Source organism: Thermothielavioides terrestris, chromosome 1 (genome assembly GCF_000226115.1).
Source record: "Thermothielavioides terrestris NRRL 8126 chromosome 1, complete sequence".
In the NCBI taxonomy this organism is placed as follows: Eukaryota; Fungi; Ascomycota; class Sordariomycetes; order Sordariales; family Chaetomiaceae; genus Thermothielavioides; species Thermothielavioides terrestris.
In genome coordinates, this window is record NC_016457.1 from 2,247,611 (window position 1) to 2,274,860 (window position 27,250).

A 27,250-nucleotide genomic window follows, 5' to 3' on the forward strand; every position below is an offset into this window, starting at 1 on the left:
GTAATATGTCTTCGACGCGCCAAAGAGGGTGCGGTGAGATTAGACTGTCGTTCCGCGGACAGAATTATGGAAACAACAGGAAGAGTCGGACATATCGCGCTTCCTTCGTCGCCAGATCTCCGATATGTACTGACACGGAGACCGCTACGGGTATATAGCTGGACTTGATATCCCCTCTTTGCCAGCCAAGCGGCCATGTCCACGCATGGGGCCTCCTGAAGATCAGCAATGAACCAGTCCTCGGTCTGAACTGGATTTCAGCCCCGAATAACTGACCATATATATAAACACACTCTTACCTGGATGAGCTCGTGAGAGACATGCTCGGCAGCCCGAGCCTGGTGCTGGTTGTTCCCCCTTTGTGAAGGGACTACTACCCTAGCAACTAGGTGGTAGCAAGAATGGACTGCACCCAAATACACGTTCCTCGAGGGAACCACCTAACCACTTCGCTGAACCATTATTGCTTGCATTTGATGTCTATCTCGGTGCAGCCAGAACCGCGGGCAGAAAATCATTGGATAAACATCGCAAGCTTGCCCCTATCATATTCTCCGCTGACCTCAATAATCGTCACCGCTTTCCTGTCAGCATGCATGAACGTCGTCATCTCCGACTGGCGAGGTCGTCCCAGCCGCCACGATCTTCGGGCGGCATGATGGCCACAAGCCCAAATGCAAAACCCATCTCAACCGTATCGCCTGGCCCTCGCATTCTTAGGACCGAAAAAGCCAAAACCCCCAAAACGCCATGCTGAACGTGGGATCAAAATGCAAATTTAGGCGTGCCTCAGTCGCTCAAGGCTGCTGCAAGGCAGCACAAGGTATTTCGCTCTCCGTAGTGCGAAGAAGGACAAGCCTCCTCATCTGGCCTCATGCCATAAGCCGCAGCCCCTCGCCCACCCCCGCCCCCGGTTCCTGAACCACACGCTCTGGGCCGGTATCCTTTCTGCAAGCCCGAACTGACTGATCGTCTTTCGTCCGTCTCGGTTGTTGCCTTTCTCTGACTTCAGTAGCGCGCAGGACAAAAAGGTGAGGGAATTGTTCTGCTGTGCTGCGAGAGATGTCTGGTCAACCGGGTCCGCCAGGTATCACCCTGAAAACTGATCAGACAGCATGCTGAGTCCGCTGCAAACGGGGTCTGCCTCCTCCACGGCGCGGCTCAACAGACTGGCTGCATGGCGTCACGCTGGTAGACTCCTAGGTCCCCGTGATGCCAGCGCCATAGGCCGGCGGCCGGGCCTGGTTGGCGTACGGCTTGTTGGCCGGATGGGTCTGTCTGGTGCGTCAGTCAAGGTCTCTCATCAGACACGATCTCAGCCGTTGATGAGCACCTTTTTTCTCCGCTTTTGACCAGAGACCATATCGCCTTCTCCGGTCGAGTAGCCTGCTTCGGCACCGGTCTCCTCATCCGGAAAGCCCTCGCCGTAGCCTTCGAAGCTGCTGTCACCGTAGCTTCGTTTCTTGATGTTCCGCATCGATCGCTCCTGCGCGACTGGCGTGCCCACCTTGGCCCGCGGTACAGCTTGTAGGCCAGCAGAAGGGAGAGGCGTGTTGGGCGCCGTCGGCCTCGCCGACAGTGCTTGCTTGTCGCCCTTCCCAGGCCCGAGTTCTCCCAGCACCGAATGATCCCACAGGGCCTTTGGCACAAAGCCCTTGGCCATGGTCGTAGCTCTCAACAGTTTCTGCCGCGCCTCGCTCCCCAACCCGTCGCGGATATCCTTGCCGCGGACGTAGTGCACGTCCCACACATCCTGAGGGAACTTCATGAGCGACAGCAACCCTTCGTGCCGGAACGGATCCTCCTTGACCTCGTCAAAGTGCCCTTGCACACCGAGCCTCTTGATGTGGCCTTTATACGTTTTCCTAAGCGCATTCTTTTCGCCGTTAGGCAGCACACGGGCGACCTCGGAAGCGAGTCCCGTCAAGCCGTACATTTCAAAGAGGTCCTCCGAGAGGTCAGGCCGGGCCGGAGGGTGCGCTGCAGGGCCAAGATGTTAACGCCGCTGTCTGTATGAGAAATATAAAAGCAGAAGCCGAGGCTTCTAGCCCCCAGCCCGACACGATTGACAAGAACGTTGAAAGAAAACCACATCCGCAAGGCAGAAGCGAGGTGGAATGGGAGCAGCAGCGACAGCGGCAACAAGACCAGCTCTTGAACAGATAGAAGGGAGCCTTACGAGTTCTGCAAAGAAGGTATTTCTCGCCGACATCCAGATTCGGGTCGTTGATACCAAGATTGCGGTCCTCGACGTGGGCTTTCTTCTGTGCTCTCTCGCCGACGTCGTCAACTTCACGCTTGCGCTTGTGCGGGGAGTCTTCCCCCATCGCAGTATCTTGAACCATTTCCGACGGGAGCGAGCTTCCGTTAACGCTGTGGGCGGGGGTTGGCAGCGTGGCTATGGTCGATGCAGCAGAGCCGGTCAAGCTCATGGTCAGGTCGCTCGTGCCGGGAGAGAGCTGGGAGGGACTTTGCGGTGTCTGAGGGTGGAAGGACATGATGAACCGTTGCTGGGTTGATGCAGACGAAGTCGAGCGGGCAGGCGCGAAAACCTAGACGCAGCGGCGGTCGCCTAATTCGGTGGCGACCGAACCAGACAAAGAAGCCCTGTCTGAGACGGTCGCTCGGCGGGCGCCGCAAAGAAAATCGCGGTCTTAGGCGGAGCCCAAGTTTATTTGCGTCGTGGTGATACGTGAAAGGCGCTGCGGGCGGTGCGAGGAAGGAGGAGGTTGACGTGATGAGTCGCGCGAAAAACGCTGACGAGGGGGATCACGGAAACCCCCAACCACCAACGCTCGCTCTCCTTCACTCGCGGTCGGCGGGCGATTGAAATTTGGATGCCGAGGCTGCTACAAGTCGACGAGTGTCATCAGAAAATATCGACCGAAGTCGGCGCGGATCGGGAGCTTCGTAGGGTCGCAGGGCGATTGAAGCGGGCTGAGCGGTCGGAGGTTTGTCGATGATGATGGAGGTGAGGCGACCAGCTGAGGAGCGGAGGCGCAAGTCTTCCCTGGGTTGTGGGCCAGCCGAGCGAGCTCAGAAGAGCAGCACAGTGCGGAAGCCTCACACGGTGACGGACCCACTCCCTCCAGATTGCCCACGCCCATGCTGCAGCCAATCGGGTTTAACCGCCCTGGCTTCCAAGGGGAAAGTGAGGTACCTTTCGACTCCTCTTCGGACCGGCGCCCGCCGGGAGACATCGCACCACAGAAGCTCAACACTCGTGTTTGCTAGATTCGATTCTGACCCAAGGTAGACAAGGCAGAACATTGTCAGTATCAACCGCGGAACCATCCTTTCCTTGAAGATCAGTCAGGAAGCCACCTTGTACAGCACCTTAGTAAAGGTACGACGGAGTATCATTGTTGCACAGTACCTAGGTACCTACGCAGTACGCAATACCTTCGGCGGACGCGCTTGGACACCCAGGCAGACCAGACTCGTCGAGCTGTGGGGCTGATTTCCAGTTCCAAACCTTGGCGTCCCAGGCCGCCGGGCGGCGGCTGTGGGGAGATCGCCCTTCGCAGGGCCTCAACATCTTCCGCCGTGTACGTTACATACCTTGAGTAAGGTACCTTTGTTGCAGTACTGCGCAATGCGGGCATCTTGCTGAGCTGCCCAAAAAGGGGACCCAAATGCAAAAAGCGATTCAAGTAGTTATCCGTACCTTACCAAGCAAATCGTCTTGTTCAGCAAGGGTGCCATCCGTTCTCATCGAAAGAGGCGTTGAGCACAGTTGGTTGCATCGGTTGGGTAGGCTGACCAGGCGACGTACCTGGATTGAATGTGAAACTCGACAAAGGAGCAATCATTCAAATCCAGAAACTCCATCACCCGCCAGTGTTGTGTGACGGAGCAACCAAGGCCTGACTCACTGGCCGACCACCCACGAACACAAGCCCAATCCCTCTGACCACCTCCAGCGAAAGCCGAGCCAACACCCCCATTTTCCAGAACTGATTGGTCTCTTGGTCGGATTATCGCAAACCTAGCGTGGCGATGGCGCCCACTGCGAAGACCATCAGATACCCAAACCTACAACGCATCCTTCAGGCGACCCGTCTCTTGATCCTCTCCCGTCCTTCCTCGCCACGCTCGGCCAGCAAGCGTTGGCAACGAAAGATGTGAGGAATGAACCTTTTTTCTTTCCAAAAATTCCCCAGCCAGCCTGGGCCAACTGGGAGCGGTCAGGTTGTAGTTTTCAACTAGCAAAAACGTGATCTCGGACGAATCCTCACTGATACACGTAAAACCCCTGCACTCGGATGGGGAGAAGAAGAGGAGAAGAGCAGGAAGATCAGGGCAGGTCAAGAGCCCTTTATATAGCTGGGGAGCGGTGGTCTGTGCACGTTGACAGATGTGCAAAGGTGGGTCCGGCGCCCCACTCATTGTTGAACTCTCCACGATTCGTGCGGATGCGGAAGAGAACAGGGGACTTGTCTCACGTCTTTTAGTGTATCGCGGGAAACAAGCGACAAGGAGTCTGGGATGCTCGCCGCAAGCAACAATTCTCGAGCATGGGCCAATTTCTGCTTGAACTACATCACTGCTCCGAATCTGTAGGTATTGCGCTCGTTAGGGGCCTGGGCCAGGGGATCGCCGCAACAGGCTTTGAAACGGGAAATGATGGCGGTCTCGATGACACCGCAAGGTAGAATACGATACATTTTACAGTTGCTGCGTCAATGGCAAAAAGGCCGTCCAAGCTGCCAAGCCGTCGATGGCGCGTGTATGTAGATATAATACATGAAAATCAAACCCGCCTGGCTCCCTTCTCACCGGACAAGCACCTGCCCCAGCTCTGGCTTCTTGCGCAGCCCGTTGACGACCACGCGCGAGATGAGATCGCTCGAGTGCTGCTTGATCATCTCCCTGAGCGCGCTCCGCTCGATCACAATACGGCCCGTCTCCAGCAGGTCCTTAACGTCGACATCCTCCAGCTCCAGCGCCCGGCCCGACTCCCCCGCAATGTCCATGCTCGTAAACAGGTTCGGCCGCCTGTCGCCCGTGATAAACGTGGTCCGGCCGTGGGCCTTGTCCCACTGCAGCGTCGCCATCAGCTCGTTGACGTACTTGCGGACGAAGCCGTCCTCGAGCTCGCGGCCGAGAGCGCCGGCCTCGGCCAGCTGCAGGAAGTCGTCGGGCAGCGGCAGCTCCAGCCCGTCCTCGGTCACAATCAGCTCGCCACGGCGGTAGCGGTACGAGAGCGCAGTCCGCCACGCGAGATCGTAGACTTTGCGGTTGAGTTTAGTGCTGAAGTCGCGCGGCTTGGGGCCGAACGTCTTGCCGCCGCCGCGGAACAGCGGCGACTGCCTGGTGCCGGCGCGCGCGCGGCCGGTCCCTTTTTGCGGGCGGATCTTGCGGTGCGAGCCGTGCACTTCGTAGCGCGTCTTGGACGAGGCTGTGCCTTGGCGGGTCTTGTCACCTTCGTAGACGACAGCCAGGTGGAGGATGTCGCGGCGAAGAGGGAGGTGGAGATGTTTCGTGGACCAGGACTCGAGGGACCGAGGCTCGAGCGAGGGGAAGGAGTAGATGGTTAGGGGTACGCTGGTCACTGCGAAGGGTGTCAATGGGGTTCTCAAGATCGTACCAAGGCCGCAAAGGGTGGGGCCAAAACAGCAGTCGACATACGAGGATTCCACGGCTCGGTGACGGATCTTGTAATGTTGGCGGCTTGCGAGTCGATTGCTGTAGCCATTGATCTCCTACACGCCACGGGGGTTTGCCGGATCTGACATGAAAGGCTCGGCTGTCAGTCCTGGCAGTCGCCAAAAAAATTAATAATGGACGAAGGGAGACGAACAGGTAATGTCCTGCACGGCTGCGCTGCAAGACAAAGGCCTCGCAAGGCCTCGCTCAGGCTCTTCATCCCCTGGCCGGCCATGGCTGCCGCCTGTCGCACAGCAATTGCAAGTCACCGCCTTGCTGAGCCCGACTTTTGGCGTGAGTCTGTTGCCGTTGCCGTAGCCGTAGCCGTCTGCTGTCTCTATTCCTTCGCGAAGTCGCCAGCCTCCGTTTTCGCGCCGGCAAGCTCACGTTATGCGGCTGATAGTTGGCGAAAAAAGATCTGAAGTTGCAGCGCACAGACGCCTCGGTGGTAAGCCGCTCGCGGAGGTTGCCGCGCTGAGTGGGCGGTCCTGGCGCACGGGTCCCGCGAAATTTCGTCGGCGCGCGTTTCTCGGCGCAACCTATCAGCCCACTGCTGGAAGGTGCTGAATTAATTCATCAAGGAGCCAAACTTTGACGCAGACTACCCTCGCCCGCCGCGCCTGCCATGTCGAGGGCCCAGCAGGTTGCGCGGCCGATCGTGCGGTCGCTGCGGCAAGCAGCCGGCAGCACGTCAGCAGCAGGTTCACTGCGGCCGATCGCTCTGCGCCCCTTCTCGTCGACGCCAAACCGCCAAGATGGCACGCCGACGACAAGCACACCCGCGGAACCCGCATCCGAGGCAGAAAAGCTCGCCGCTGATGCTGCCCTACTTGGTCAAAAGAAAGCATCGTCATCCACCTCGACGATCAGGCAAGGGACTGAGGAGCAGCTCTCCCAGCTCCTGTCGCCGCGGCTCGGTTCCCTGAGAAGACGGGCCGCCCTGGCCACGACTGGCAATATCCCCTTCGAGCAACTGCCGTACCAGTGCTTCCAGGAGGCGCGCAAGATCTTGGCCCAGGACCGTGAGGAAAAGGTAGCCAAGATTGTGATTGAAATCAAAAAGATCAAGCGACTGGAAGCGACCGATGCAAGCGTCTTCCGTGGCGGTGAGGAGCACAAGCAGAGGCGGCTGAGAGGTCTGAGGCGGCAAGTCGAGAAGCTCAAGATCCTGGCAGACATCAACGACCCGTCAATAAAGAGGCGCTTCGAGGACGGCCAGGGTGCGTCCATTGTTCCCTTCTCTCGAGTTATACACCCGTTCTTTCTTATCCTCTTGTTTTTCTCCTGCTAACGCCAGATAGGCGACATGAACAAGCCCATCTATCGCTACCTCGCTCTCCGCAAATGGCACTCCATGGACTACAAGATCATTTTGCAGCGTATCGAGCAGTTCCACATCGTGCCCGATCTTCTGCCGAAGTTCGTTCCGACAATGGACGTCAAGGTGTCCTTCCGCGGCTATAACGTATCCCCAGGCGCCATCCTCGACAGCCGCGTCACCGAGAGCGCCCCGACCCTGCGCATGCAGGTTTTTGACAAGGGCGAGCGGCTCCTATCCGTCGTGGTCCTCGACGCGGACGTCCCAGACCTCGACTCGGACTCGTTCAAGAAGCGCCTCCATTTCCTGGCCACCAACATCCCTTGGAACCCCACCAAGGTCTCTCTGCCCCTGTACCGGCTGAGCAGCGACTCAGCCTCCGCCTCGCCCGAGCTCGGCACCCTCGCCGTCCCATGGATGCCCGCCTTCGCCCAAAAGGGCTCCCCGTACCACCGCCTCAGCATCTTCGTCCTGCAGCACAATAACAATGTAGCCCTCGACCCGAACCAATTGAAAAAGCTCTACGACGGGGAAGGACGCGAAGGGTTCAGCCTCAAGAGCTTCCGCGACAAGTTCGATCTCAAGCCCGTTGGGTTCAACCTGTTCCGCACCGTGTGGGACGACAACACGGCCGACGTCATGGCTCGCCACGGCATCCCTGGCGCCGACGTCGAGTTCAAGCGGAAGCGCCTCATGTCGCTCAAGCCGCCGCGCAAGGCCCGCGGCTGGGAGGCCAAGCGCCAGAAGCCCAAGTACCGCCACCTGTGGAAGTACACCAAGCGGATCAAGGGGCTTTCGTTCTAGCCAACAAGAGGCCCTTTGTGATGCGGCCGTGTTCGGGGGAGGACGGGCGAGGAGGGAAAAAGGGCTATGTGGGGGCGACGGTGATAGAGGAGTTGTGTACTTGTATCATATTCTCAGTGTATCAAATACGTACCTAGAGACAGGACCCGGGTGGTGTCTGGTCTTAGGAGCCGTCCAAAAGACATGCCTCCGATGCTTGCGTTGCATCACTCACGCTGCTGTGACCCTTACTCAAGGGTGAATTCTATTTCAACCCATACTCAGCTAGATCTGTCTTGGGACTGCACGATATCCCTTGTTCCCTCTAGCGTTGGACTGAGCCCCCCTTTAGTTTGCACCGACTCCCAACTTACTGTCTCTCCTCCTGCAACACCAGCTGCGCCTTTCAATTGACGACCACTCTGTCGTTCCTTGCCTCCCAAGGCAGCGGGCGCCATTCCCCAATGACGTTCGCTCACGGCTCGCCTCCGCTCACCTGCCCCTGACAGCCCGGCAACTCCCACCTGTGCAAACCGTACACGACAAGCTCTTCAAACCAGAGCCAACAAAGAAGCGTCAGCACCCACCCCGCTCTAGCGCCCTCACCCTCAGCTCCGCGCGCTCCGCCCTCTCCCGCCACATCGCGCACGCCTGCTCCGCCTGCCGCAACTGCCGCCTTAACCGGGCAAGCTCCGTATCAACCGTGTTGCGGTTAGACTTGTCGACGTCTGCGTGGTCGAAATGTGACGTTTCTTCCCTGTGCTCGTCTTCGACAGGCTTGCGCGGCTGGAGCTGAGGACGCAGTGACAGGTTAGCTTCTTCGTCGCGGCTGCTCTCGGTAGCGGGGTTTGCATCGGTGTTGGCGGTTGGTCCGGAGCTGTCAAGAATCGGCGTGGTTTGCTGCTGGTTCTGCTCTGGGGTGGATAGCAGGGGAAAGCGGTGCGTCGTAGAGGGCGTCTCCTTGGAAGCGTAGGCGGACCTGGTGGACCAGCGCGTGCTTGAGGTGCGCTGAGGCGTTATTGGCCCTTGCTGCGGGCTTGTTGGCGGGGAAGTAAGGACGTTGGCCGCTCGCTTTGCTACGTTTTCGCCTCCCGTCTCCTTGGCGAAGTGAGACTCTGCTGGCCCGGGATCCGACGACGGAGGTTCTGGCGTACACGGCTGCTTCAGGACTCGGGTCCCCACAGGTGGCTGTACACTTTCCGTGGCTTGAACACCGGCTGGGCTGGCAATTATGTTCCGCTTGCCTGAGCCGTGGGCCGATTTCACTGACGACACATTGATCGTATACGGCGATAGCATCTCACTGGGCTTGCTGTCAGCCTGGGTACTCATCTTCCCGCCTGGGGAAGGAAGAAGCGTCGAGGTCTTGGAAGCGTTCTCAAACAATGCTGCCATGGCCTTGACTCCACTCCCAACTGATTTCACCGGCCTCGACCGCGGCACTGTGCCCAGAATTGGTGGCGTCTGATATTTCTCAGGACTGGTAGACAAGGCCACGGCAGCAGGTAGTTGGTATGTCTGCTGATTCTTGGTCGACGCTAGTTGGGAGTTGGTTCCCTGTAGAGATGTTCTGAGTGCCGTGTCGCTGCCAGGGGGTGCTGGTGAAGAGCGGAAGTCCTCCATAAGGCCTGACGCTTGGCTTGATACTCGGCTCCGGGGTTCTGCAGGAGATGTTCGGTCAAAGAACCGGCTGTTCCGTCCCGTAGCAGGACCGCCCCGCGATTCGCACACGCCGCTAGCGCCAGTTGTAGTCTTAGCCGCGGTCAAGGGCCGGGCCACGGTGCTTCCAGGGTCTGTGGGCACCTCGGACCTGCGTCTAGTTCTCCAAGCGGATAACCGCAAACGACCCCGTCCGAGTATGTCGGCTTTGGGTTTAGCATGTCGGAGAGCCTCCTCTCCATCTGCGAATGTCTGCATTTTCGACGATCCATCTACAGACGAACTCGGCGTCCCTTGAGGAGTTGTCTCAGTAGCAGTTCTCGCTCTTTCAGCTTGCTCCTGAACGAAGGACACAGAATTCGGCGCCAGATTCTCCTTGTACGACCATCTTTTGAATGGCTTTGTTGTCCCTCGCGATGTCTCAGTCATTTGATACTGTGTATGCTGCCGCTTTCTCGAAGCCATTTCAGATCCGAGCGCCACTCCAGCCCTGGGGGAGCCCGTGTCTCTCCCTTGGGTATCCGGCTGACAGCAATCTCCTTTCCGGACTTCTGGGGCTGTGGCATCCCCGGAGAAATACGCAGATCCTGCCAGGACTGTTGATCCTCGCTCAGGGGCTAGTCGATGGAACGGATCTTCTGAGAGTGGGCGAGCTGACCGTTGTTTTCGCATGGCTGCACCATGATAAGACGCCGTTGAAGAAGGACCGTTGACCTTCCCAGCTGCACCAAACGGGTTCGACCGCTCATTATCGGCCGGGGATGGTTCCTCTGTGGGCGGGGAGAGGAATGACGCCATCGCGCCTGAGTGGCTGGATAGCGGTCTCATAGCCCTGGGTCGCCGCCGTGGGAGCGCGAGCGGGGAGGGGGAAATTGAGGTTCTCCCTTGGCGCAAAGTCAGGTTCTGGTGACGATTTTGAAGTCTGCAAAACGTACCAGGTACAGGAGTAGGACTTGGTGGCGCTGATGACTCGCCAGAGCTTAACAGATCCGAGGAGGAGTGTGGGACTCTCAGAGCAACCGGCCCGGACGCAGACGGCCTCAACACAGCCCCTCGATGGGATCCATCCTTGTCGGGCTTGACCACCCCCAGACTTTTCATATGTCTGACTACCACCCTCCAATGTGTGATAAGCATCTCGGTGATGCTATTGGCCACGTGGATTTTGTCGACTGCCGGAGTGCGCGGATGGGCTTCCTCGGTGACCTTGGATCCTCGCCTCTCCTTGCCTGCGGCCGGCGCAGCGGTGGGTAGCAACAAGCCGGTGTTCGGGTTGGCCCCTTCCATCGCATACGCGTTTAGAAGATCGCCAACCAGCAGCGGTCCAAACACAATTCCCAGAGCGTTGTATCCCATCAAATCGGACGCGGGCAGCGGCTTCCCGTGCTCGTCCTGCCGCGATGCGTCCTCAGCGGCGCACCCGATCAGGGAGAGCAGGCCAAAAACGGCACATATCAAGTCGCGCCTTAGCTGTGTTCTGACCGTACAGATGACCAAGGCAATTAGTCGTGCCCTGACCTTAATCTGCTGCGTCTTGTCAAGCCCTGCTTCTCCGTCTAGCTGGCCGTGAATCGCGACCAAGGCGTCGAAAGGAGCCAGGGAGCCCAAGATCCCCCCGGGCAGGCCGGACAGGAGGCGCTTGAAAGTAGAGGCGACATCGTGCGTTCCAGCTTTGATGTGTGACGGAAGGGTCGGGCAGCAAGTAGTGCTAGAGATCGCCTCGACATCGCCATCGGCGCAGTAGTATTTGTAGAGGGCGTTGACTATGCGGACCGAACCAGGTATCCGGAACACCCCTCGCGTCTCGGCACCTATCGCCGTGTCAACGAACCGCGTCAGCGCTTCCAACTGGCAGTGATACATACCGTGCTGCGCGAGATAGTGCGCAGTCGCGCGAAAGCATGTGGGGAGGACGAGAGGACCCGGGGAATACTGCGAGGGTAAATACAACGTGCTCTTACCGCAGAGCCGGACAAGGGATTGGAGGTCTTCGTCCTTGAGATTGTCCCTTCTGGTCCCGTTCACGAGCTGCAGCGCCAGGTCACCGACGCTGCGCCTGGTCTTGAGCGTCTTTTCCGACTTCGTGGAGCTTGTGTCGCTTGCGGTGGACACGTGGCGCAAGAATGTCCGCGAAAACCATCTTCTTCTCGACTGCTGGGGTATTTGGCCTGGCTAACCGAAGGTTAACACACGAACGGTTCTGAGCGGAAAGAGGCGCCCGCCCGGGGGCTGGGGGGAACGGAGAGCTGACCAGCAGCGCGCTGTGATCCTCGGGCGCGAGGGTTCGAATGCCGTGCTGCCAGAGTAAGTGACCGTCAGTTTGAGTGCGAGAGTGATTTCTAAGAGCCAAACGCAAGACGCAAGAACCCATACCAACCTTCATGGCGAGCTGGTTGTATTCCTGGACAAGCTCGGTGCGAACTTCATCCTCGTCGGCATCGGTGAGATCAGCCAGCGACCCGCCGGACGAGGCCCAAGCCGCGCCGATTTTGTTCGCCGGCCCGTTCTGCTTTGGAACGGCAAGCTGGCTAGCCGTGGTGGGAAGAACAAGTCGCGTCCATGCTGCCGGGTTCGGTTCAGAGTGGCGCCATGGCCGCCCAGGGTGGGACGACGCGAAGCAATCGGTCGAGCGCGTGTCAAAGGAGCAGGAGCATGTAGAGCTCGCATCCATTCTTCGTTTCAATTCGATTGCGGTGGCAAATCCAATAGCTGCTGACAGCCGCTACTCTGCAGCGAGCAGCGGATAAGAGCTTTGAAAGCAGAGATTAATCAGATGCGCTGCCGACTGACCATGCACCATCAGAGAGAACAAACGGATTTTGATGGTCTCAAATGGGGCACGGCTCGATTGGAGCCTGCTGTGGCCAGCCTCAGCTGCTGCTTCCCGTCCTGCATCACTGGATGGATGGGTCGTATGGACCGTGATAGGTTCCTTCTCCTCAAGAACAGCAGGCGGAAGGAGGACCACGGAATATGAGTAGCCAGCAACTCACAAAAAAACAAGAAAGGGGCAAAGAAACCAACGGGAGTATCAACCCGGCGCTGGCCGCTTTTGTCTAGAGACCTCTCTGCCTTCATAAACTCGTGGCACCTCGCGGGAACCGTGTGCTAGGAAAACTCTTGTGTCGCATCCCACAGAAAACGCGAGTCAAATCTATACCTTGGGGTAAAAGAGACATTATGCAACCATGGTATCCGTTAAGCCGCCATCTCCTAGCCCTTGACGCCATGCAAATGCAAGTCAACCAACAAAAACTCAAGTGGGAGCTGAAGAATCACCCCGGCACCGGCCGGGAACAGATGTGGTTCTTGCCGAGTGGGCTCTCGTCCAGACGGACATGGCTAGCCGGCCCGGATATCGTCCTCTTCTTCTCCGAAGAGCAGAACGTACTTGAGGATGTCCGAGAGAGAAATAATCCCCCTGAGCCGGTTGTCGTCGTCGACGACAATCAGCCTGTGGACTCGCGACCTACGGATCGTGTCGAATATCGCGTCTAGACGATCATCCTCACTGCACGTGTAGATGCCGGGGAACTCTTCAGCACGCTTCGAGAGGGCGTCACCCACGGAGGATGTCAACTCGTCGTAGGCCCCGCCCTTGATGCACGGGATCACGTCGACGGCCTCAAAGACGTTCAGGACCTTGTTGCTCTCGTCGACGATTGGCACGGCCGAGATGTTGTGTTTCACCATCAGGTGGATCACGTCCAGGACGGAGCTGTTCATGGTAGACGTGGCCAGATTCGTGTACGTGCCGAGGCCGATATCCCGCACTGGCTTCTTCAAGAGAATCGTGTGCTTCTCGTTGTTGACGGCGATGAACTTGAGAATGCGGTACTGGGTGATGACGCTGACCACCATCTCGCGGCCCGTCTCGTCGTCCACGTCGACCAGGGGAATCCTCCTCGCCCTCGTCTTGAGCATGCGCCGGCACGCCTCGTACAGGGGGCGCATAGGATGCACCGACACCGTTTCCAGGGGCAGGACCCCAATCGCCCGCTCGATGTCTGCCACGAACATGCCAAGCTTAGCACCTTACATACATAGCTTGCCGAGGTCGAAGGAGGGCGGCCTACCTCTGAGACTGCTGAGACGGAACTGGTCGACCTGGTCAATCTCGTCGGGAAACTGGCAGTAGTACTGGATTACGTTGATGTAGTCGGTGCTCGTTAGCAACCCGGCAAAGGTCGAGTTGCGCGAGTCCCAGAGCGGGGCCGAGACGATGCCTGTAGTAGTCTCCGGTCAGCATGCACTTCCCCTGTGCGGTGCGGCGCTGCTCGTCGCTCCCACTCCGCAGTAGATCGACAAGCGGGGATGGCGGCGCACCATTTTGAATGAGGATGTTCAGGCTCTTCTTGATGAGGAGGTCGTTGTCGAGCACCACAAGACGGAAGGACAGGGGGAGCACATCATAGCTGGTTCGGACCTTGAGGAACTCGCGGATCCCCCGCTGTTGTGGGCGTGTTAGCTGGCTGGCACGCTGACGCTCCACACGCGGGCAGGGCCGGCACCCCGCATCGCAGGCCCCCGTTGGAGAAAAAGGCAACGATGCGGAAGCGGGTTTACTAGTGCCCAGGAAGGCGGTCTCGGGGCGGGCATGCTCACCAGTCCCTGCATCTGGTCCCTATCGAGGGCACTGGGGCTTCTCTCCGACATTGTGCGACTGGGAGGCTTCGGCCGGAGGTACGACGACGGCGCGACAAAAGGGAGCTCGTGACCTGGCCGCAGCGGCAGCCCACTGCCGTTTTTTACGCCAGAGGTCGCGGAGGCGGGTGTAGCCGGCGCACTGCGGGGGCCAGCATGTGCCGCTTCGGGGGAAGCACGAGGGTCGTCCATTCTGGCGATGGTGGAACACACATTGGGCAAGCTTCCCGTTCAGCTGAGCGCTTTCCTCTCTCCCGCTGCCCCAAGCGACGGGCCTCGGGTTGGGCCGAGGACTGGCGAAATGAAAGCGAAAAGCGAAAGGTCAAGGCCCGAACGGTGCGCAACAAACAGGGGAAATTGATGATGGAGCCCACTGCAGCGAGCAACCGGCCTTTTGGTGTTCCTTCTGTGGTATGCACCAGGCCACCACCGCGCACCTCGATCTTTTGTGAGTAAATGGGCCATTGGGAACTGAATGTAGTGGGGGGAGGCGGGGTCTGCCTTTGGACTGATAAGAGCCGGACCCACCCAAGTCCCTGCTTCCTGTATGCTTTCCGTCCTGTGTATGGGAGTAATGCACTGTGCACGACGTAAGAAATACCAGGCAGTCAGGTAAGTAAGGCAAGATGAAGTAGTGTACACTATGCACAGTAAGCTAAGAATAAGCTTATTGTCGGTCGGGGACCTTTTGGATGCATAGTAAGAATATACCTAATTACGCCCTCTAACGTTACGTCAACATGGATTGTTGAAGCCGATATTCAATCGCCTTCCAACGATTCCGTGCCCGGTACGGAATAGGGTACGGAATCGGCAAGGGTACTGACAAGGTTACACTGGTCCGAAGAATGCGCATCTTCCAAGTTGTGGTTGAAGGCAGTGCGACCCACTCGGCCGCTTGGCAAACACGCACAGACCAGGCTCTCATCGACCCCCAGCCGCCCTCCCCAGCTCTCCAGGTTGCGCTGTCACAGCAACCACGGCGGTGACGTTTCGAGCAGTGGCTCAGCCGGTTCGACCTGAACCGGAAGAACTGCTGCAGGAGCTCTTGGATGCTGCCACCGACACTCGCCATCGCATTCGGAATCTCCAGACAGCTGTAAGAAGGAATCATAACCAGATTTCACGTCGCCTCTCCCGCTCGGAGACTCGGGCGCCCGACGCGGGTTGCTCCAAGAGACGAACGGGAACACTACGGCCTTCCTTGCGACAGAATCTCGATGCACGACTGTCCACAGCCCAGCCACAGTGTCGAAGATATACCCTTAGCCGCGCGGTACTGCAGCGCGAATTTTTCGCGCCTCGAGGCATAGCGTTGACGCTGCGGAGGAGTTCGGTGTGTTGGGGTGGCCAGTGATCGAAGAACTCCCGTGATCCCATTCTTGAACCGGGCGCTTCCCGACATCAGCGGCCATGGGTATCTGCAGCTCCTCGTGCTGCGGAGGTATGCCGCGCCCCAACCTATTTTTGAGCTCGCCAGAACGCTAATAATAAGGACGTAGGGAAATCCCGCGATGCCCTTTACGAGAATGTCCTCGCCGAGAACGAGCGGGAAGCTATTGCCGACCTTCTGCAGTACCTTGAACATGTCTGCATGCCCGCTTATCATCCTGACAATTGTCGCCCAGGCGCTGACTTGCCATGTCGCAGCGTGCCGAGACCGATTTCTTCTCGGGTGAACCGCTCCGAGCTCTCAGCATCCTCGTCTATTCTAATAACATCGACCTCCAACGGAGCGCGAGCTTGACTTTCGCCGAGATCACGGAACGAGGTGCGTCCGTTGCGGGATTCCCGAGCGACTCCGCGCGGCTACTTAGGTCTGCGAACACGGCGGCTAACCCTGCCCTTCAGATGTCCGGGCCGTGGACCGCGATACACTGGAGCCCATTCTCTTCCTCCTGGAAAACCCGGACATCGAGGTGCAACGTGCAGCTAGCGCCGCCCTGGGAAATCTCGCGGTGAATAGTAGGCCTCCGCTCTGACTGCTCTCTCGACGGAGACGGCTGACAGAAACCCTAGCGGAGAACAAGGTCCTCATCGTCCAGTTGGGTGGTTTACAGCCCCTGATCAAGCAGATGACGTCGCCGAACGTCGAGGTCCAGTGCAACGCCGTCGGCTGCATTACGAATCTGGCAACTCACGAGGACAATAAGGCCAAGATCGCCAGGTCGGGAGCCCTGGTCCCGCTGACCCGGTTGGCCAAGTCTAAGGACATGAGAGTTCAGAGGAATGCTACCGGCGCTCTTCTCAACATGACGCACTCTGGTACGTTCGCGGGTTGCGAGTAAAAGATTTCGGGGAGGCCCGTTGCTGACAGCTTACAGACGAGAACCGACAGCAGCTCGTTAACGCCAACGCTATTCCCGTGCTTGTACAGCTCCTGTCGTCTCTTGACGTGGACGTGCAGTACTACTGTACCACGGCCTTGAGCAACATTGCCGTCGACGCCGTCAACAGGCGGAAACTGGCCGAGACAGAACCCCGTCTTGTCCAGCATTTGGTCAATCTGACGGAATCCCCGTCGCCGAAGGTGCAGTGCCAAGCTGCCCTGGCGCTTCGAAATCTTGCGTCCGACGAGAAGTATCAGCTCGAGATCGTCCATGCCGGCGGACTTGGACCCCTTCTCCGCCTCCTTCGGTCCTCTTATCTCCCGCTCATCCTCTCCGCCGTTGCCTGCATCCGGAATATCTCGATCCATCCTCAGAACGAGTCGCCGATAATCGAGGCTGGCTTCCTGAAACCCCTGGTCGATCTACTCGGGTCAACAGACAACGAGGAAATCCAGTGCCACGCCATCTCGACGTTGCGCAACCTGGCAGCAAGCTCTGACCGGAATAAGTCACTCGTTCTCGAGGCGGGCGCGGTTCAGAAGTGCAAGCAGCTTGTACTGGAGGTGCCTGTCACGGTGCAGTCCGAGATGACAGCCGCGATTGCGGTTCTTGCCTTGAGCGACGAGCTCAAGACACACCTTCTGGAGCTAGGCGTCTTCGAGGTCCTAATCCCCCTCACCAAGTCACCCAGCGTCGAGGTTCAAGGCAACAGTGCCGCTGCGCTGGGCAATCTCTCGTCGAAAGGTCGGCCACCAACTCCCTCCCCACCTCTGCTTCGGTAACCATGCTGACTATTACTAGTGGGCGACTATAGCATCTTCGTTCAGAACTGGTTGGAGCCGAGCGACGGTATCCACGGCTACCTTAGCCGGTTCCTTGCCAGTGGAGATGCCACATTCCAGCACATTGCGATTTGGACGTTGCTCCAGCTGCTCGAGTCGGAGGACAAGAAGCTCATCGGCCTTATTGGGAAATCCGATAGCATTGTCGACATGATCAAACACATCGCCAACCGGCAAATGGAATCGGACAACGAAGCCGAAGACGATGACGAGGGAGAGGTGGTCAACTTGGCCCAACGCTGTCTTGAGTTGTTGGGGCAGGGTGCCTCTAAAAGCCACATCGAGGGCTGATACTAATCCCCAGTTGATGAAGAGAATGTGGGCCTTCTCACCCTCCATACCTGTGTTTTCGTCGTTATCTGCTTTGGCTCGTCCTTTTGTTGCGCATCGGAGCGGCGGAGGAGTTGGTGGTGTGAGTTGAGTATTGTTTACTTGGTAATGATCGGGTGTCCGGGTCTTCCAGAGAGATATGTATATTGCAGGCGTGCATGGGGAAGGGCGGTTGTTTGGAAGGGCGCAACTTTGCATTGCTTGTTTCCATCCGGGAACCTTGGTCCTTTGCCTGGACTTTGACATTTCGTTTGTATCAGGGCGCAGAGAAGAAGAGCGAAGCGGATTACACTGAACTGCCCCGAATCCCCATCAATACCTCATCCTTCTGCCCATACCCCTCCAACAATAGTTCTGCTCAGTAGCCCACTGGCTCATTTTCCCGCTTACCCATAACCAAACCCTAGTCGAACGAGTTCAGCCTTGCCTACCTCATGTAATTAATTAGCCACACAATCAAGAGATATTTCAGCATTCTCAAAGGGTCTTACGATATCCGCTTTTACCAAGGGTTTCACTTCAAGCGAGGAGTTGCTCACAAAGACGAATTGTGGCATGCGAAGCAGAACCCTGCTCCCGAGCCTTTATGGTTCCGGTGAGCTCTCGCTTTTCCGCAATGGATTGGTAATCCACCTGAACTCGGAGAACGGCCGAACCGTGGCAATGACCTTTCCTCGGATCAGAGCCAAAGGCACAGGGCCAAAGTACCTCGAGTCTCGCGACGCAACCAGGTTATCCCCAACAATCCAGCAATGGCCCTGCGGAACCTGAACCCAGAGTCAACATTCATTCGCGTTCTCTCAACACCCCGTCTGCGCTCACGAAACCGACCCGGGACAACGGACAAGGCATCAGAACTCACCTGTATCATACTTCCCCCGGTCCCGCTCCCGGCGCCGCCATCCCCGGGCGTATCCATCAGCACGTAGTCTCCCGGCAGGCCCAGCACGCGCTTGACGCCGACCTCCTCGTTGATGGGGATGTTGTAGGCCACGACGTCGCCGACGGAGATGCCGCGGCCGAACCGGTGCAGCTTGGACACCAGCAGCCACTCGCCGAGCACCTCGAAGGTGGGAAGCATCGACGGCCCGGACGCGGGCGCCATCGAGATGCCGTATTCCCACAGCAGGTGGGCGAAGGCGACGAACTTGATCGTGTTGACCACCACGCGGAAGGGGTGGCCTAGCCAGGCGGGGCGTTGGTTGGCGCCATGTGTGCCCGGGGTTTGATTGGGGGAGGAGCCGGTGGCGGTGGGATTGGGAGACGATGAGGATGGGGGGGTGGATTTGGTGGTGAACCTGGACCGGGACGACCGGAGGAGGCCGCGGAGGAGATGGGTTGTGAGGGGCATGGAATTGGGCTAGGAGGAGGTTATGGGTTCATGGTTGTGTACTCCCACCTTAGTTTGGAGCACCTACAGTACAAGTAGAGTACAACAGATGAGCGTCGAGTGCCGGGAGGAGGAACGGCGGAGTGGTGTGAATGGATGACACGCACGCGAGGTTCACGCATCCGTTGGTGCGTGCGTGTGTGAGAGTTGCCAAGCCTGGAGCTTGCAGCCTTCGATGCGTCATTGGTCGAAAATCTCCGAGGCCAAGGGGGCTGCAACCACTGAGGGTCAAGGTCGCTTCAATTCCTCGCATCGCTGGAGAGCTTTGCACGGTAACAACACAACTCCCGCCGACGCCTCGTCAAGCCGCTATGAGGGCGTCGCAGTGCGTTTTCAACTCGGCCATTGCCCTCCGCAAGGTCTTCATTAGCAATGCGGCGGCGTTGGAGGCCCCGTGGCATCTGCAGCGGCTGCTGCTGCCCGCTCTGACAGTCTCTTGCGGACCGTCCTCGTCCGCCTCCTGCACATCCCGACCCTTTTCCACCTCCGCCGTACCATACCTCCGCTTCCGCCGGGCGCCTGTGCTCCAGGACGAATATCCTGCGAGTGCCGGGGCCGACAAATACGGCGCTGCAAAGAAGGGTCCGGCGCGCGACTACGACATCGCCTACCCATGGATCCAGCTGCGGCAAGAGGACGGCAGGCTCTCAGAACCGCAGCGGACAACGGCGGTGCTTAGGGATATGGACCTGACGCGTCAGACCCTCATCCTCCTTGCCGTGCCGAAGCTGGACGGCAGGTCCCAGGGCCCGCAGTATCCCATTTGCCGCATCGGAGACCGCAAGGCCGAGGAGGCGACGCAAGCCGAGGTCGCCAAGAAGCAAGGGCCGAAGATCGTGTCCAAGAAGCTGGAGCTCAACTGGGCGATCGCGCCCAACGACTTGCGCACGAGGATGACGCAGCTCAAGAGGTTTCTCTCGAAAGGGTACCAGGTGGAGGTTACGATGGCGGGGCCGAAGAGGAGGGGCAAGCGACTGGCAACACTTGATGAGGCTAAGGAAGTGCTCAGAGTCGTTAGGGAGACAGTTGCGGAGGTGCCGGGGGCGCAGGAGATGAAGCCTATGGATGGCCAGGTGGGTGATGTACTCACCCTTTTTCTGCATGCGCCAACGGGGAAAGCCGAGTCCTCGGCAGAGAAGGCTCCCACGGGGACGCAGCAGGGGACCTAGACTGCGCAGCCTGCCGTGCGCGAGGGGTAGAGCCTAGAACAGGCTTGTTCTGTACAATCTTGCGAAGCCGGCCGTGTACGAGTGTCAAGATAGACCACATAATGTCAAATAAGTAGCTCCTTAACCTGAGCCATTAGGTATACAGAGCAAGACAACAGCAGCCAGTGCCTCAAATTCATTGACTCAGGGGCCATCAAAGAGGCGCATTTCTGACGTGGGCCAGTCTGGTGTGTTTACTTTCGCAAGATGTTGTTCGCGGCTGCTGCTCCCAGGAACATGGATAATACCTGGCCTGGCAGCTGCGGACAAAAGGATGCATACCATCTTCCTTGATTAAGGTTCCTAAGGTACCTGGAGCTGCTTACTCTACCTGACCTACCTTGTCATCCGTCACTATTCCGTACATAGCTCGGCTGTCAATTAAGCTTTTTGAGCTTTCAGAACAATAGGAGGATCCTGAGAGTCTGATTGGAGGAGACCCGCATGAGGGCGGGGCGTGGGGCAGCTTTGAGCGGCATGCGGCATGTGGCATGCGGCATGGTCTTTGCTATGCTTGTGACTCAATTCTCCAATTCTCACCTTTCGAATTCCGGAACATCAGCAATCTTGGGTTGGACCACACAACTTTAATCTGTCGCCTCAACCGATTTCTTCAGCAAGACCAATATTCTTGGCTTGGACTTCCAGTGCGGGCGAGGCACACAGATCTAACAAAGAAAAGTATCGCAACACTCCCGTTTCTGCAGCGCGGTTCTCCAAGCAGCGATCCATCTCCATCATCAGCTCGGAACGCCGGCGTCGGCTGCTTCTAATATGGCGAGCGAGAGTAATGGGCCGCCTAGCAGAGCCCCTGTAGCGCAGGATGGACCTAAGGGCGCACCAGCTGCTCCCAACCCGACCGGCAGCCCAGCCAACCCCGAAAAACTCACAGCGGCCCAGTTAAAAGCCAAAGCAAAAGCCGAGAAGGCTGCACGACGTGCACAAGTCAAGGAAGCCAGAGCAGCAACGGCAGCAGCACAGCCAAACCAAGAGAAGTGGGCCCCGTCTGTGGACACAAGGGGAGGCAAGGGCAAGGGGAAGCAAGATGGACCTCAACTACAGAACCGGGGCGGCCACCGCCCGTCGGTCAGCGGACGGCGGCCGTCTGTTCCAGCAGCCGATAAGGACGTCAGGAGTGGCATTCCGGATGGTTTTAGTCATGTCCCGATGGCGAGGCGGATACCCACATCTCAGGCGCACAAAGATGTCCATCCTGCTGTCCTCGCCGTCGGCCAGCAGATGGCCACGTTTGCCCTTAAAGACAGCATTTCTCGCCTCAAGGCAACTCTCTTCGCGTTTAGGAAGGTTCGTGTGTTGTAACTTCCTTGATCTTGTCGCTCACGCCGTGACTGACATCCCCCAGGTGATCGAGTCGTACGAGACGCCTAAAGGGAACTCGCTCTCTCGGCACTTTGTCCCACATGTCTTGAATCCACAGATCGAGTATCTGACCGAATGCCGGCCAATGTGCTTCGCGATGGGCAATGCGATCAGACTGCTCAAGGGGAGGGTCAATAAGTTTAACATTGACACGGCCGAGGACGAAGCTAAAGAGGGCCTCCTGGAATGGATCGATTTCTTGATCAACGAGCGGATCACGCTCGCGGAGTATGCCATCGCTCGGAACGCCGCTCACTCGATCAATGAGGGCGATACCATCCTTACATACGGCCATCACAGGCTCGTCGAAAAGACGCTCCTCGAGGCGAAGCACAACGGCAAGTCGTTTGACGTCATCATTATCGACGACCCGTACGAGCGGGGTGGCCAGAAGCTTGCGAAGACGCTGCGGCATGCCGGTATTCACGTGCTCTACTCGCCCAATCTCGGCGGCCTGCGACCCAAGGTCGCGGCAGCCTCGAACGTGTTCCTCGGGGGGGAAGCCATCTTTGCCAACGGGTCGCTTCACGCGCCGTCCGGGACGGCAGACGTAGCAATGGCAGCCATGAACGCGGGTGTCAAAGTGATTGTTCTCTGCGAGACAATCAACTTTGACCGGGATCGCGTGTCGGTCGATGCGCTCACCTACAACGAGATCGACCCGGAGAGAAACACAGCGGATTGCTTCCGGTTGTTGTACGACAACACCCATGATAAGTACATTACCGGTGTCATCACCGAATTTGAGAGCGGTGGTGGCAATTCGCCCGCCCAGGCGATCCTTGCTCTCCTCAGGAAACAGGAGGATCCTTTGATTGCTTAGGGGTTGGGCGGTACAAGGAGGAGGGAGAGAGGCAGCAAGTGAATTCCCGTTAGAGTAGGCACAATACTACCCAGGAAACGAGCTGGCCTACGCCAGTTCAAGACCGAACTTAGACTTGAGGACTTGTCGGGGCCGCGCTGGGTTGCTTCTCCGGGCTCCGGAACCTGCCCAAAAGGGCGGTCCAGCATGATGAAATCCAAAAAAGAAGAAACATGGTTTGTACACTTGAATCTACCTCGCCGACCGTCTTAGACATTCCTGCCAACCAATTGTGAAATCGGCATAGTGCCTTCGATTTCATCCCCTAAACTTCATTCCTCCTTGCCGCCACCCCGTCCGACGCTGAGCCCCTTGGTAGGTCTGTTAAACATGGAACCTTCTCAGGCAGAAGCAGCCTCGCTCGGCGCGGCAGCCGCAGCAGCCGCCTCGCGCTGCGCCCGCCGCGCCCGTTTCTCCATGATGGCCTGCTTCCGCTCCTGCAGCAACCGGGTCTGCCGCTCGTCCACCCCTTGCAGCCAGTACCCGAAACTGGCGCCCACGGCGCCAAACACGGGATACGCCCACAGCGATTTCCTGTGGAAGAATGGCCGCATCTCGATGCCTAGCTGCCAGAAGCGGACGACAAGGCCTGCGTTAATAGCGAGCGGGAGGTTAGCTGGCAGGGACTACTTGGTCTTGAGCGGGGGCGCCTGGGCTGAATGCGCCGGGAGGTGACTCTTGGGTAGCGGGGAAACGGGGAATTGGGAACCGAACAGGGTGGGTGCATGGAGTGACCGTACCGAAGCCCGTCCAGAAGAGGATCCTATTGACCATTTTGGGTCTGTCGCTGGCTGATTCGAGATCGCTCGGGGGCTGAGTCGGATGGAGCGGGGATTCTTTTGGTTTTGGAGGATGTTCGGTCGCGGGACGACGAGCGCGCCGAGCTCAAGTCCCTCTTCTGCGGCTCGGTCCTCGGTCGAGAGAGTGGAATTGGCGCCCACGGGGTGACGGGGAGCTACTGAGTGGACTCGGGAGCTTCCTGATCTGATGCGAAGTGGTTTGCGAGGCAACTCGCAGCTGTCTCGAATGGGTCAAGCCACTTTTGCTGCCCTGTGCTTCAAGCACCCAGTGGGGCGGGGAGCAGGTGTGGCTTGAAATAGTTACTGCACAGTAAGTTCTCCACAGGGCAGTTGTTCGCACTCACAATGGGCCTGGCAAATGCCCCTGTCGACCCGAGCTTCGGTTCAGTCCTGCCCCACCCAAATCTTGCTGGTGCTCGACAACCTGGAAACACGCGGCGCGCAGCGGCAGACAAAAGCGATACAACTGGGAAATCAACCTTTCGCGAACGTCGCGCATTCAACTGAAAGATACATAAGGTGCATGCTCATGGAGGATGTGCCAACGTGCATTGGAAATGACCTGATTTGCGACCCGTTTCCCCTTTGGTGCCGTGCATATTCTGCACACTACCTGGCGGTTGCCCTCCACGCCCATCGCCGCAAGCCGTGACTCCGGGGTCAAGCTCCGCGCTTTGCAACTTTCCCGCCGCTGCCATGTCTACCATTATTGAGAATGCGGCATCCGCCGCCGAACCAAGCGCAGCCGGCGCTGTGCCGGGCGCATCAGCTGCGATGGTTGCGCCGCTTCCCCGAAAATTCAAGGCATCCGACCTGCCACTTCCCTCGGCAACCCGAACCGCTATCGAGAACCTCGCACATGCCTTCAAAAAGAAGGGCGGCTACGACGCCATTCGCAAGCAGGTGTGGGAGAAGTTTGAGGCTAGCGTATGTCTTAGTTCCAAGTCCATCCGTCGACGTTTCTGTGCGACTGACATGCACTCAGGACTACGAAGCCCAAGTCACCAAAGCCATTCTCGAGGTTGCCGAGCAGGAAGTCGAGCGCAATCCAACGCAACTCCTGACCCTCGAGCGTGGGAAAGCTGCGGCCCTTATTGATGGCGCACTCGACCGCGGCGGTGTCTACCAAAAAGCAGAGGAAGTTATCAGCGCGTTGATCGACAGCCGTGCCATTGAGGCGCACATTCGGGAATTACGCCGCGCAGAGATCGGCGACGAGGCAGCCGAAGAAGAGAGGATGCGCGGTGCGAAGACGGACGAGGAGTATGCCGCCGAGACGGCCGCCCGCCGCGCTGAGAGGGAACGCGTCCGAGCGGAGCTCAAAGCGGTTGAGGAGAAGAAGCGGCAGCTCGAGCGCGAGATCAAGGCAAAAGAAGAAATGAAGAGACGAGCGGCCGAGAGGGCTGCTAGAGAAGAGCGCAGGAAAAAAGAACGGGAGGAGGATGAGCGGAGAGAAAAGGAGCGACAGGAGAGGCGGGAGCGGCGAGAAAAAGAGAGGGAACAAGAGAGAGAACGGGAGAAAGAGCGACTTCGGGAGCGCGAAAAGGAGAGAGACAGAGACCGGAGTCGTGACAGGGAGCGAGAGCGAGACCGCGAGAGAGACCGTGACAGAGACCGTGACAGAGACCGTGACAGAGACCGTGACAGAGACCGCGACAGAGACCGCGACAGAGACCGCGAGCGAGATCGCGAGCGAGATCGCGATAGCTACCGTGAACGCGGTTATGACAGCTACAGAGGCACCCCCAGAGACCGGTCGAAGGAACGAGACAGAGGGAGGGACAGGGAGAGGGAAAGGGAGAGAGACAGGGAGAGGGACAGGCATAGGGACAGAGAAAAAGAGAGGGACAGGGATCGGGAACGGGAACGGGATCGAGACCGACACGATACTCGCGACAGCAGAGCAAAACCAACGGCTGAAGAGCGCGTGGAAGATGTTCAGCAAAAGCTGACCAAGGAGGATCTTGAGCGCCTCGAGCAAGAAGCGCTGGCCGACCTCCTCAGGGAAAGCAAGCGTGTTATCAAGAAGGAGCCCGAGTTGGAAGTCGACGAGACGTTGATTCCTCCTCCGAAAAAGGCAAAACCCGCCTCTGCGATCGACCCGATTCAGCGTCCAGTTTCCAAGGTCTCTGAGCCCAAGAAACCAGCAGAAGCCAAAGATCTGCTCGAGGCCAAGAAGGCAGACGAAAACAGGGACTTGAAGGATGCAAAGGACTCAAAGGAAGTGAAGGAGACTAAGGAACCTGAAGCCAAACCCGAGAGGCGGAGGAGTAGGAGTCCATCTCGCTCCTCCCGTACTCATCGCTCCAGATATAGGAGCCGGTCCAGAGATGATGATCGGAGACGCAAGGATGACCGCTCACGCTCGCCACGTCCTCGGCGCGAGCGTAGTCGTTCTCGCCGGCGGAGCCGGTCCAGAGATGATGATCGGAGACGCAGGGATGACCGCTCACGCTCGCCACGTCCTCGGCATGAGCGGAGTCGTTCCCGCCGGCGGAGCCGGTCAAGGCTTAGAGATAGGCGAGAAGACCTTCGAGACGATCATCGGGATGTTCTCCGGCATGACCGCCAACACAGTCGTCGCGACGACTCCCGCGGAGGCCGCAAAGATGACCGAAGGGAGGACCGGCGGGAGGACCGAGGCCGTAGTAGGTCTCGTGCCAGGGGAGATCGGCATGAACGGAGCCGTTCCCGTCCCCGGACTGCCAGGGCCGATGATAGGAGAGACCGAAGAAGCCGGTCCCGACACCGTGACGACCGCGCTCGCAGCCGGTCGCCGCGTGCCGGAACTGAGCGTCGTGATCGTTCTCGGTCTAGACTGCGGTTTGGACGTCGCGATAGGAGCCGCTCTCGCTCAAGAGATCGGGATCACCGCGGTAGACGTGATTACAGCCGCGACAGTGACCGTGACCGCGAGCAGGACAAGTCGAAGGAGGATGACGGAGACCGGGACCGGGACCGGCGCCCCAGAAGTCGCTCCCGCTCGCCTCTGAGCGCGGCTCGGCCTCCGTCCGGCTTGAGCCAGATCGAGAGGGAAGCATGGAAGCAGGCCGAAGTCAAGAAACGGGAACAAGAAGCCAAGATTTATCTTGCAGCTCAGAGGGAGGCTCGCGAGAAGGGCTTGCCTGTGCCGGGGATTGATGACCGCCGCGCCGGGGACAGGTCGCCGGACATCAGACGCCGGCGCGAACCCGACGAACACGATCGCTACTTGCCAGGCGACCGCGACCGGGATCGAGACCGGGATCATGACCGTGATTGGGACCGTCTCATGGACTATCGCGGCGGTGACCGCTACGACGGCGATCGGAACAGACCTAGAGACAGGGATCGCGACAGGCGGGACCGTGACCGGGACCGGGACCGTGACCGTTCGCGTGATCGTGATCGTGATCGCGATCGTGCGAAGGACGATCGTCGGGACACCAGACGACGCAGCTGGTCGAGGAGCCGAAGCCGTGAGCGCGAAAGGGACCGCTCCAGGGACCGGGATAGGGATAGGGACAGAGATAGCCACTACCGGCGCAGCCGGCGCGAACGGAGTGTCTCGTCTCGACGTGACCGGGACCGCGACAGAGATAGGGATAGGGACAGGGACAGGGACAGGGACAGGGACCGAGGCCGCGACCGGAGCCGGCATGGCAGCCGGAGACGGAGCAGAAGTCGCGGGTAGAGGTCTCAAATTCGTCAACCGCACCACGCCAACATTGCCCAACAGGGCGCGGCTGTGAATAGATCGGAACTTCCCAGGTATCGGACCTTACGCTGAGAGGGGGGGTGTTGACATTTCCGGCTTTATTTTGGCGCCTCGAGAGACAGGGCTTTGGGACGGCAAGGGCACGGATTTGGACTCGACGTGGAGCAGCTTTTGCGCGATACCTACTCGGCAGATCATTATGGGAGGGATGTTGGTCGTAATTCATTCCCAGGAAGACCGTTATGGAAGGCTTGCTTTCGTTTTACTTCAACCAAGTGCATGCTCTCTGTCTTCAACTGTGTGAGGAAGTGATATGCCTCGTCCAAGCCCTCCCCCCTGTCGAGAAGGAAGCTTTGGT

General features: G+C 58.5%; 12 protein-coding genes across 12 annotated transcripts; 5 read left to right on the plus strand and 7 right to left on the minus strand.

The window, feature by feature from the left end:
- Positions 1–987: 987 nt before the first annotated feature.
- THITE_2107362 (uncharacterized protein) lies at positions 988–2,651 on the minus strand. Its single transcript, XM_003649066.1, has 2 exons — positions 2,180–2,651; positions 988–1,980 (listed from the first exon to the last, which is right to left on the minus strand). Exons 1-2 carry the CDS (start codon positions 2,496–2,498, stop codon positions 1,316–1,318), a joined length of 984 nt encoding a protein of 327 aa, XP_003649114.1. The 5' UTR covers positions 2,499–2,651; the 3' UTR covers positions 988–1,315.
- Positions 2,652–4,549: 1,898 nt separating this feature from the next.
- Positions 4,550–6,105, minus strand: THITE_2107365 (mitochondrial 54S ribosomal protein YmL6). The gene is made up of 3 exons (XM_003649067.1): positions 5,804–6,105; positions 5,632–5,731; positions 4,550–5,554 (listed from the first exon to the last, which is right to left on the minus strand). The coding sequence occupies exons 1-3, from the start codon at positions 5,882–5,884 to the stop codon at positions 4,776–4,778; spliced, it is 960 nt and encodes a 319-aa protein (XP_003649115.1). The 5' UTR covers positions 5,885–6,105; the 3' UTR covers positions 4,550–4,775.
- A 31-nt stretch (positions 6,106–6,136) lies between these two features.
- THITE_2107368 (uncharacterized protein) lies at positions 6,137–7,863 on the plus strand. Its single transcript, XM_003649068.1, has 2 exons — positions 6,137–6,869; positions 6,951–7,863. Exons 1-2 carry the CDS (start codon positions 6,275–6,277, stop codon positions 7,769–7,771), a joined length of 1,416 nt encoding a protein of 471 aa, XP_003649116.1. The 5' UTR covers positions 6,137–6,274; the 3' UTR covers positions 7,772–7,863.
- A 463-nt stretch (positions 7,864–8,326) lies between these two features.
- THITE_154264 (uncharacterized protein) lies at positions 8,327–9,373 on the minus strand (the record flags this gene model as incomplete). The annotated part of the gene is made up of 1 exon (XM_003649069.1): positions 8,327–9,373. The coding sequence occupies one exon, from the start codon at positions 9,371–9,373 to the stop codon at positions 8,327–8,329; it is 1,047 nt and encodes a 348-aa protein (XP_003649117.1).
- Positions 9,374–10,486: 1,113 nt separating this feature from the next.
- THITE_2031416 (uncharacterized protein) lies at positions 10,487–11,491 on the minus strand (the record flags this gene model as incomplete). Its single annotated transcript, XM_003649070.1, has 2 exons — positions 10,487–11,220; positions 11,275–11,491. Coding segments are annotated over 2 exons (951 nt in total), but the record flags the coding sequence as incomplete, so codon positions are not given.
- Positions 11,492–12,144: 653 nt separating this feature from the next.
- On the minus strand, positions 12,145–14,633 carry THITE_2107373 (uncharacterized protein). Its single transcript, XM_003649071.1, has 5 exons — positions 14,582–14,633; positions 14,015–14,459; positions 13,736–13,859; positions 13,486–13,635; positions 12,145–13,416 (listed from the first exon to the last, which is right to left on the minus strand). The coding sequence occupies exons 2-5, from the start codon at positions 14,243–14,245 to the stop codon at positions 12,752–12,754; spliced, it is 1,170 nt and encodes a 389-aa protein (XP_003649119.1). The 5' UTR covers positions 14,246–14,459; positions 14,582–14,633; the 3' UTR covers positions 12,145–12,751.
- A 684-nt stretch (positions 14,634–15,317) lies between these two features.
- THITE_2107374 (uncharacterized protein) lies at positions 15,318–17,615 on the plus strand. Its single transcript, XM_003649072.1, has 7 exons — positions 15,318–15,497; positions 15,556–15,641; positions 15,704–15,824; positions 15,905–16,018; positions 16,073–16,318; positions 16,378–17,127; positions 17,185–17,615. Exons 1-7 carry the CDS (start codon positions 15,467–15,469, stop codon positions 17,514–17,516), a joined length of 1,680 nt encoding a protein of 559 aa, XP_003649120.1. The 5' UTR covers positions 15,318–15,466; the 3' UTR covers positions 17,517–17,615.
- Positions 17,616–17,930: 315 nt separating this feature from the next.
- On the minus strand, positions 17,931–19,142 carry THITE_2107377 (uncharacterized protein). Its single transcript, XM_003649073.1, has 3 exons — positions 18,418–19,142; positions 18,062–18,322; positions 17,931–17,982 (listed from the first exon to the last, which is right to left on the minus strand). Exons 1-2 carry the CDS (start codon positions 18,904–18,906, stop codon positions 18,140–18,142), a joined length of 672 nt encoding a protein of 223 aa, XP_003649121.1. The 5' UTR covers positions 18,907–19,142; the 3' UTR covers positions 17,931–17,982; positions 18,062–18,139.
- A 13-nt stretch (positions 19,143–19,155) lies between these two features.
- On the plus strand, positions 19,156–20,395 carry THITE_2107381 (uncharacterized protein). The gene has a single exon (XM_003649074.1). It carries the CDS (start codon positions 19,257–19,259, stop codon positions 20,112–20,114), a length of 858 nt encoding a protein of 285 aa, XP_003649122.1. The 5' UTR covers positions 19,156–19,256; the 3' UTR covers positions 20,115–20,395.
- Positions 20,396–20,675: 280 nt separating this feature from the next.
- Positions 20,676–22,541, plus strand: THITE_2107382 (uncharacterized protein). Its single transcript, XM_003649075.1, has 2 exons — positions 20,676–21,458; positions 21,517–22,541. The coding sequence occupies exons 1-2, from the start codon at positions 20,928–20,930 to the stop codon at positions 22,354–22,356; spliced, it is 1,371 nt and encodes a 456-aa protein (XP_003649123.1). The 5' UTR covers positions 20,676–20,927; the 3' UTR covers positions 22,357–22,541.
- Positions 22,542–22,547: 6 nt separating this feature from the next.
- THITE_2073673 (uncharacterized protein) lies at positions 22,548–23,384 on the minus strand. The gene is made up of 2 exons (XM_003649076.1): positions 23,136–23,384; positions 22,548–22,984 (listed from the first exon to the last, which is right to left on the minus strand). Exons 1-2 carry the CDS (start codon positions 23,167–23,169, stop codon positions 22,737–22,739), a joined length of 282 nt encoding a protein of 93 aa, XP_003649124.1. The 5' UTR covers positions 23,170–23,384; the 3' UTR covers positions 22,548–22,736.
- A 418-nt stretch (positions 23,385–23,802) lies between these two features.
- On the plus strand, positions 23,803–27,129 carry THITE_2107387 (uncharacterized protein). Its single transcript, XM_003649077.1, has 2 exons — positions 23,803–24,122; positions 24,181–27,129. The coding sequence occupies exons 1-2, from the start codon at positions 23,892–23,894 to the stop codon at positions 26,866–26,868; spliced, it is 2,919 nt and encodes a 972-aa protein (XP_003649125.1). The 5' UTR covers positions 23,803–23,891; the 3' UTR covers positions 26,869–27,129.
- Positions 27,130–27,250: the final 121 nt, after the last annotated feature.

Excerpts from the sequence above, each read along its gene's own strand:
- THITE_2107362 (XM_003649066.1), bottom strand. The coding sequence starts at position 2,498 with ATGTCCTTCCACCCTCAGACACCGCAAAGTCCCTCCCAGCTCTCTCCC. Across the intron at positions 1,981-2,179 it reads ATACCTTCTTTGCAGAACTC|CGCACCCTCCGGCCCGGCCT; the intron begins GTAAGGCTCCCT and ends TTGGCCCTGCAG.
- THITE_2107365 (XM_003649067.1), bottom strand. The coding sequence starts at position 5,884 with ATGGCCGGCCAGGGGATGAAGAGCCTGAGCGAGGCCTTGCGAGGCCTT. Across the intron at positions 5,732-5,803 it reads AGCCGTGCAGGACATTACCT|ATCCGGCAAACCCCCGTGGC; the intron begins GTTCGTCTCCCT and ends CTTTCATGTCAG. Across the intron at positions 5,555-5,631 it reads CACCGAGCCGTGGAATCCTC|TGACCAGCGTACCCCTAACC; the intron begins GTATGTCGACTG and ends CACCCTTCGCAG.
- THITE_2107368 (XM_003649068.1), top strand. The coding sequence starts at position 6,275 with ATGTCGAGGGCCCAGCAGGTTGCGCGGCCGATCGTGCGGTCGCTGCGG. Across the intron at positions 6,870-6,950 it reads GCGCTTCGAGGACGGCCAGG|GCGACATGAACAAGCCCATC; the intron begins GTGCGTCCATTG and ends AACGCCAGATAG.
- THITE_2107373 (XM_003649071.1), bottom strand. The coding sequence starts at position 14,245 with ATGGACGACCCTCGTGCTTCCCCCGAAGCGGCACATGCTGGCCCCCGC. Across the intron at positions 13,636-13,735 it reads GAACATCCTCATTCAAAATG|GCATCGTCTCGGCCCCGCTC; the intron begins GTGCGCCGCCAT and ends AGACTACTACAG. Across the intron at positions 13,417-13,485 it reads CCGTCTCAGCAGTCTCAGAG|ACATCGAGCGGGCGATTGGG; the intron begins GTAGGCCGCCCT and ends TGTTCGTGGCAG.
- THITE_2107374 (XM_003649072.1), top strand. The coding sequence starts at position 15,467 with ATGGGTATCTGCAGCTCCTCGTGCTGCGGAG. Across the intron at positions 15,642-15,703 it reads TTCTGCAGTACCTTGAACAT|CGTGCCGAGACCGATTTCTT; the intron begins GTCTGCATGCCC and ends GCCATGTCGCAG. Across the intron at positions 15,825-15,904 it reads CGCCGAGATCACGGAACGAG|ATGTCCGGGCCGTGGACCGC; the intron begins GTGCGTCCGTTG and ends CCTGCCCTTCAG.
- THITE_2107377 (XM_003649073.1), bottom strand. The coding sequence starts at position 18,906 with ATGCCCCTCACAACCCATCTCCTCCGCGGCCTCCTCCGGTCGTCCCGG. Across the intron at positions 18,323-18,417 it reads CCGGGGGAAGTATGATACAG|GTTCCGCAGGGCCATTGCTG; the intron begins GTGAGTTCTGAT and ends CTCTGGGTTCAG.
- THITE_2107381 (XM_003649074.1), top strand. The coding sequence starts at position 19,257 with ATGAGGGCGTCGCAGTGCGTTTTCAACTCGGCCATTGCCCTCCGCAAG.
- THITE_2107382 (XM_003649075.1), top strand. The coding sequence starts at position 20,928 with ATGGCGAGCGAGAGTAATGGGCCGCCTAGCAGAGCCCCTGTAGCGCAG. Across the intron at positions 21,459-21,516 it reads CTCTCTTCGCGTTTAGGAAG|GTGATCGAGTCGTACGAGAC; the intron begins GTTCGTGTGTTG and ends GACATCCCCCAG.
- THITE_2073673 (XM_003649076.1), bottom strand. The coding sequence starts at position 23,169 with ATGGTCAATAGGATCCTCTTCTGGACGGGCTTCG. Across the intron at positions 22,985-23,135 it reads CCTCTTCTGGACGGGCTTCG|GCCTTGTCGTCCGCTTCTGG; the intron begins GTACGGTCACTC and ends CTATTAACGCAG.
- THITE_2107387 (XM_003649077.1), top strand. The coding sequence starts at position 23,892 with ATGTCTACCATTATTGAGAATGCGGCATCCGCCGCCGAACCAAGCGCA. Across the intron at positions 24,123-24,180 it reads GGGAGAAGTTTGAGGCTAGC|GACTACGAAGCCCAAGTCAC; the intron begins GTATGTCTTAGT and ends ACATGCACTCAG.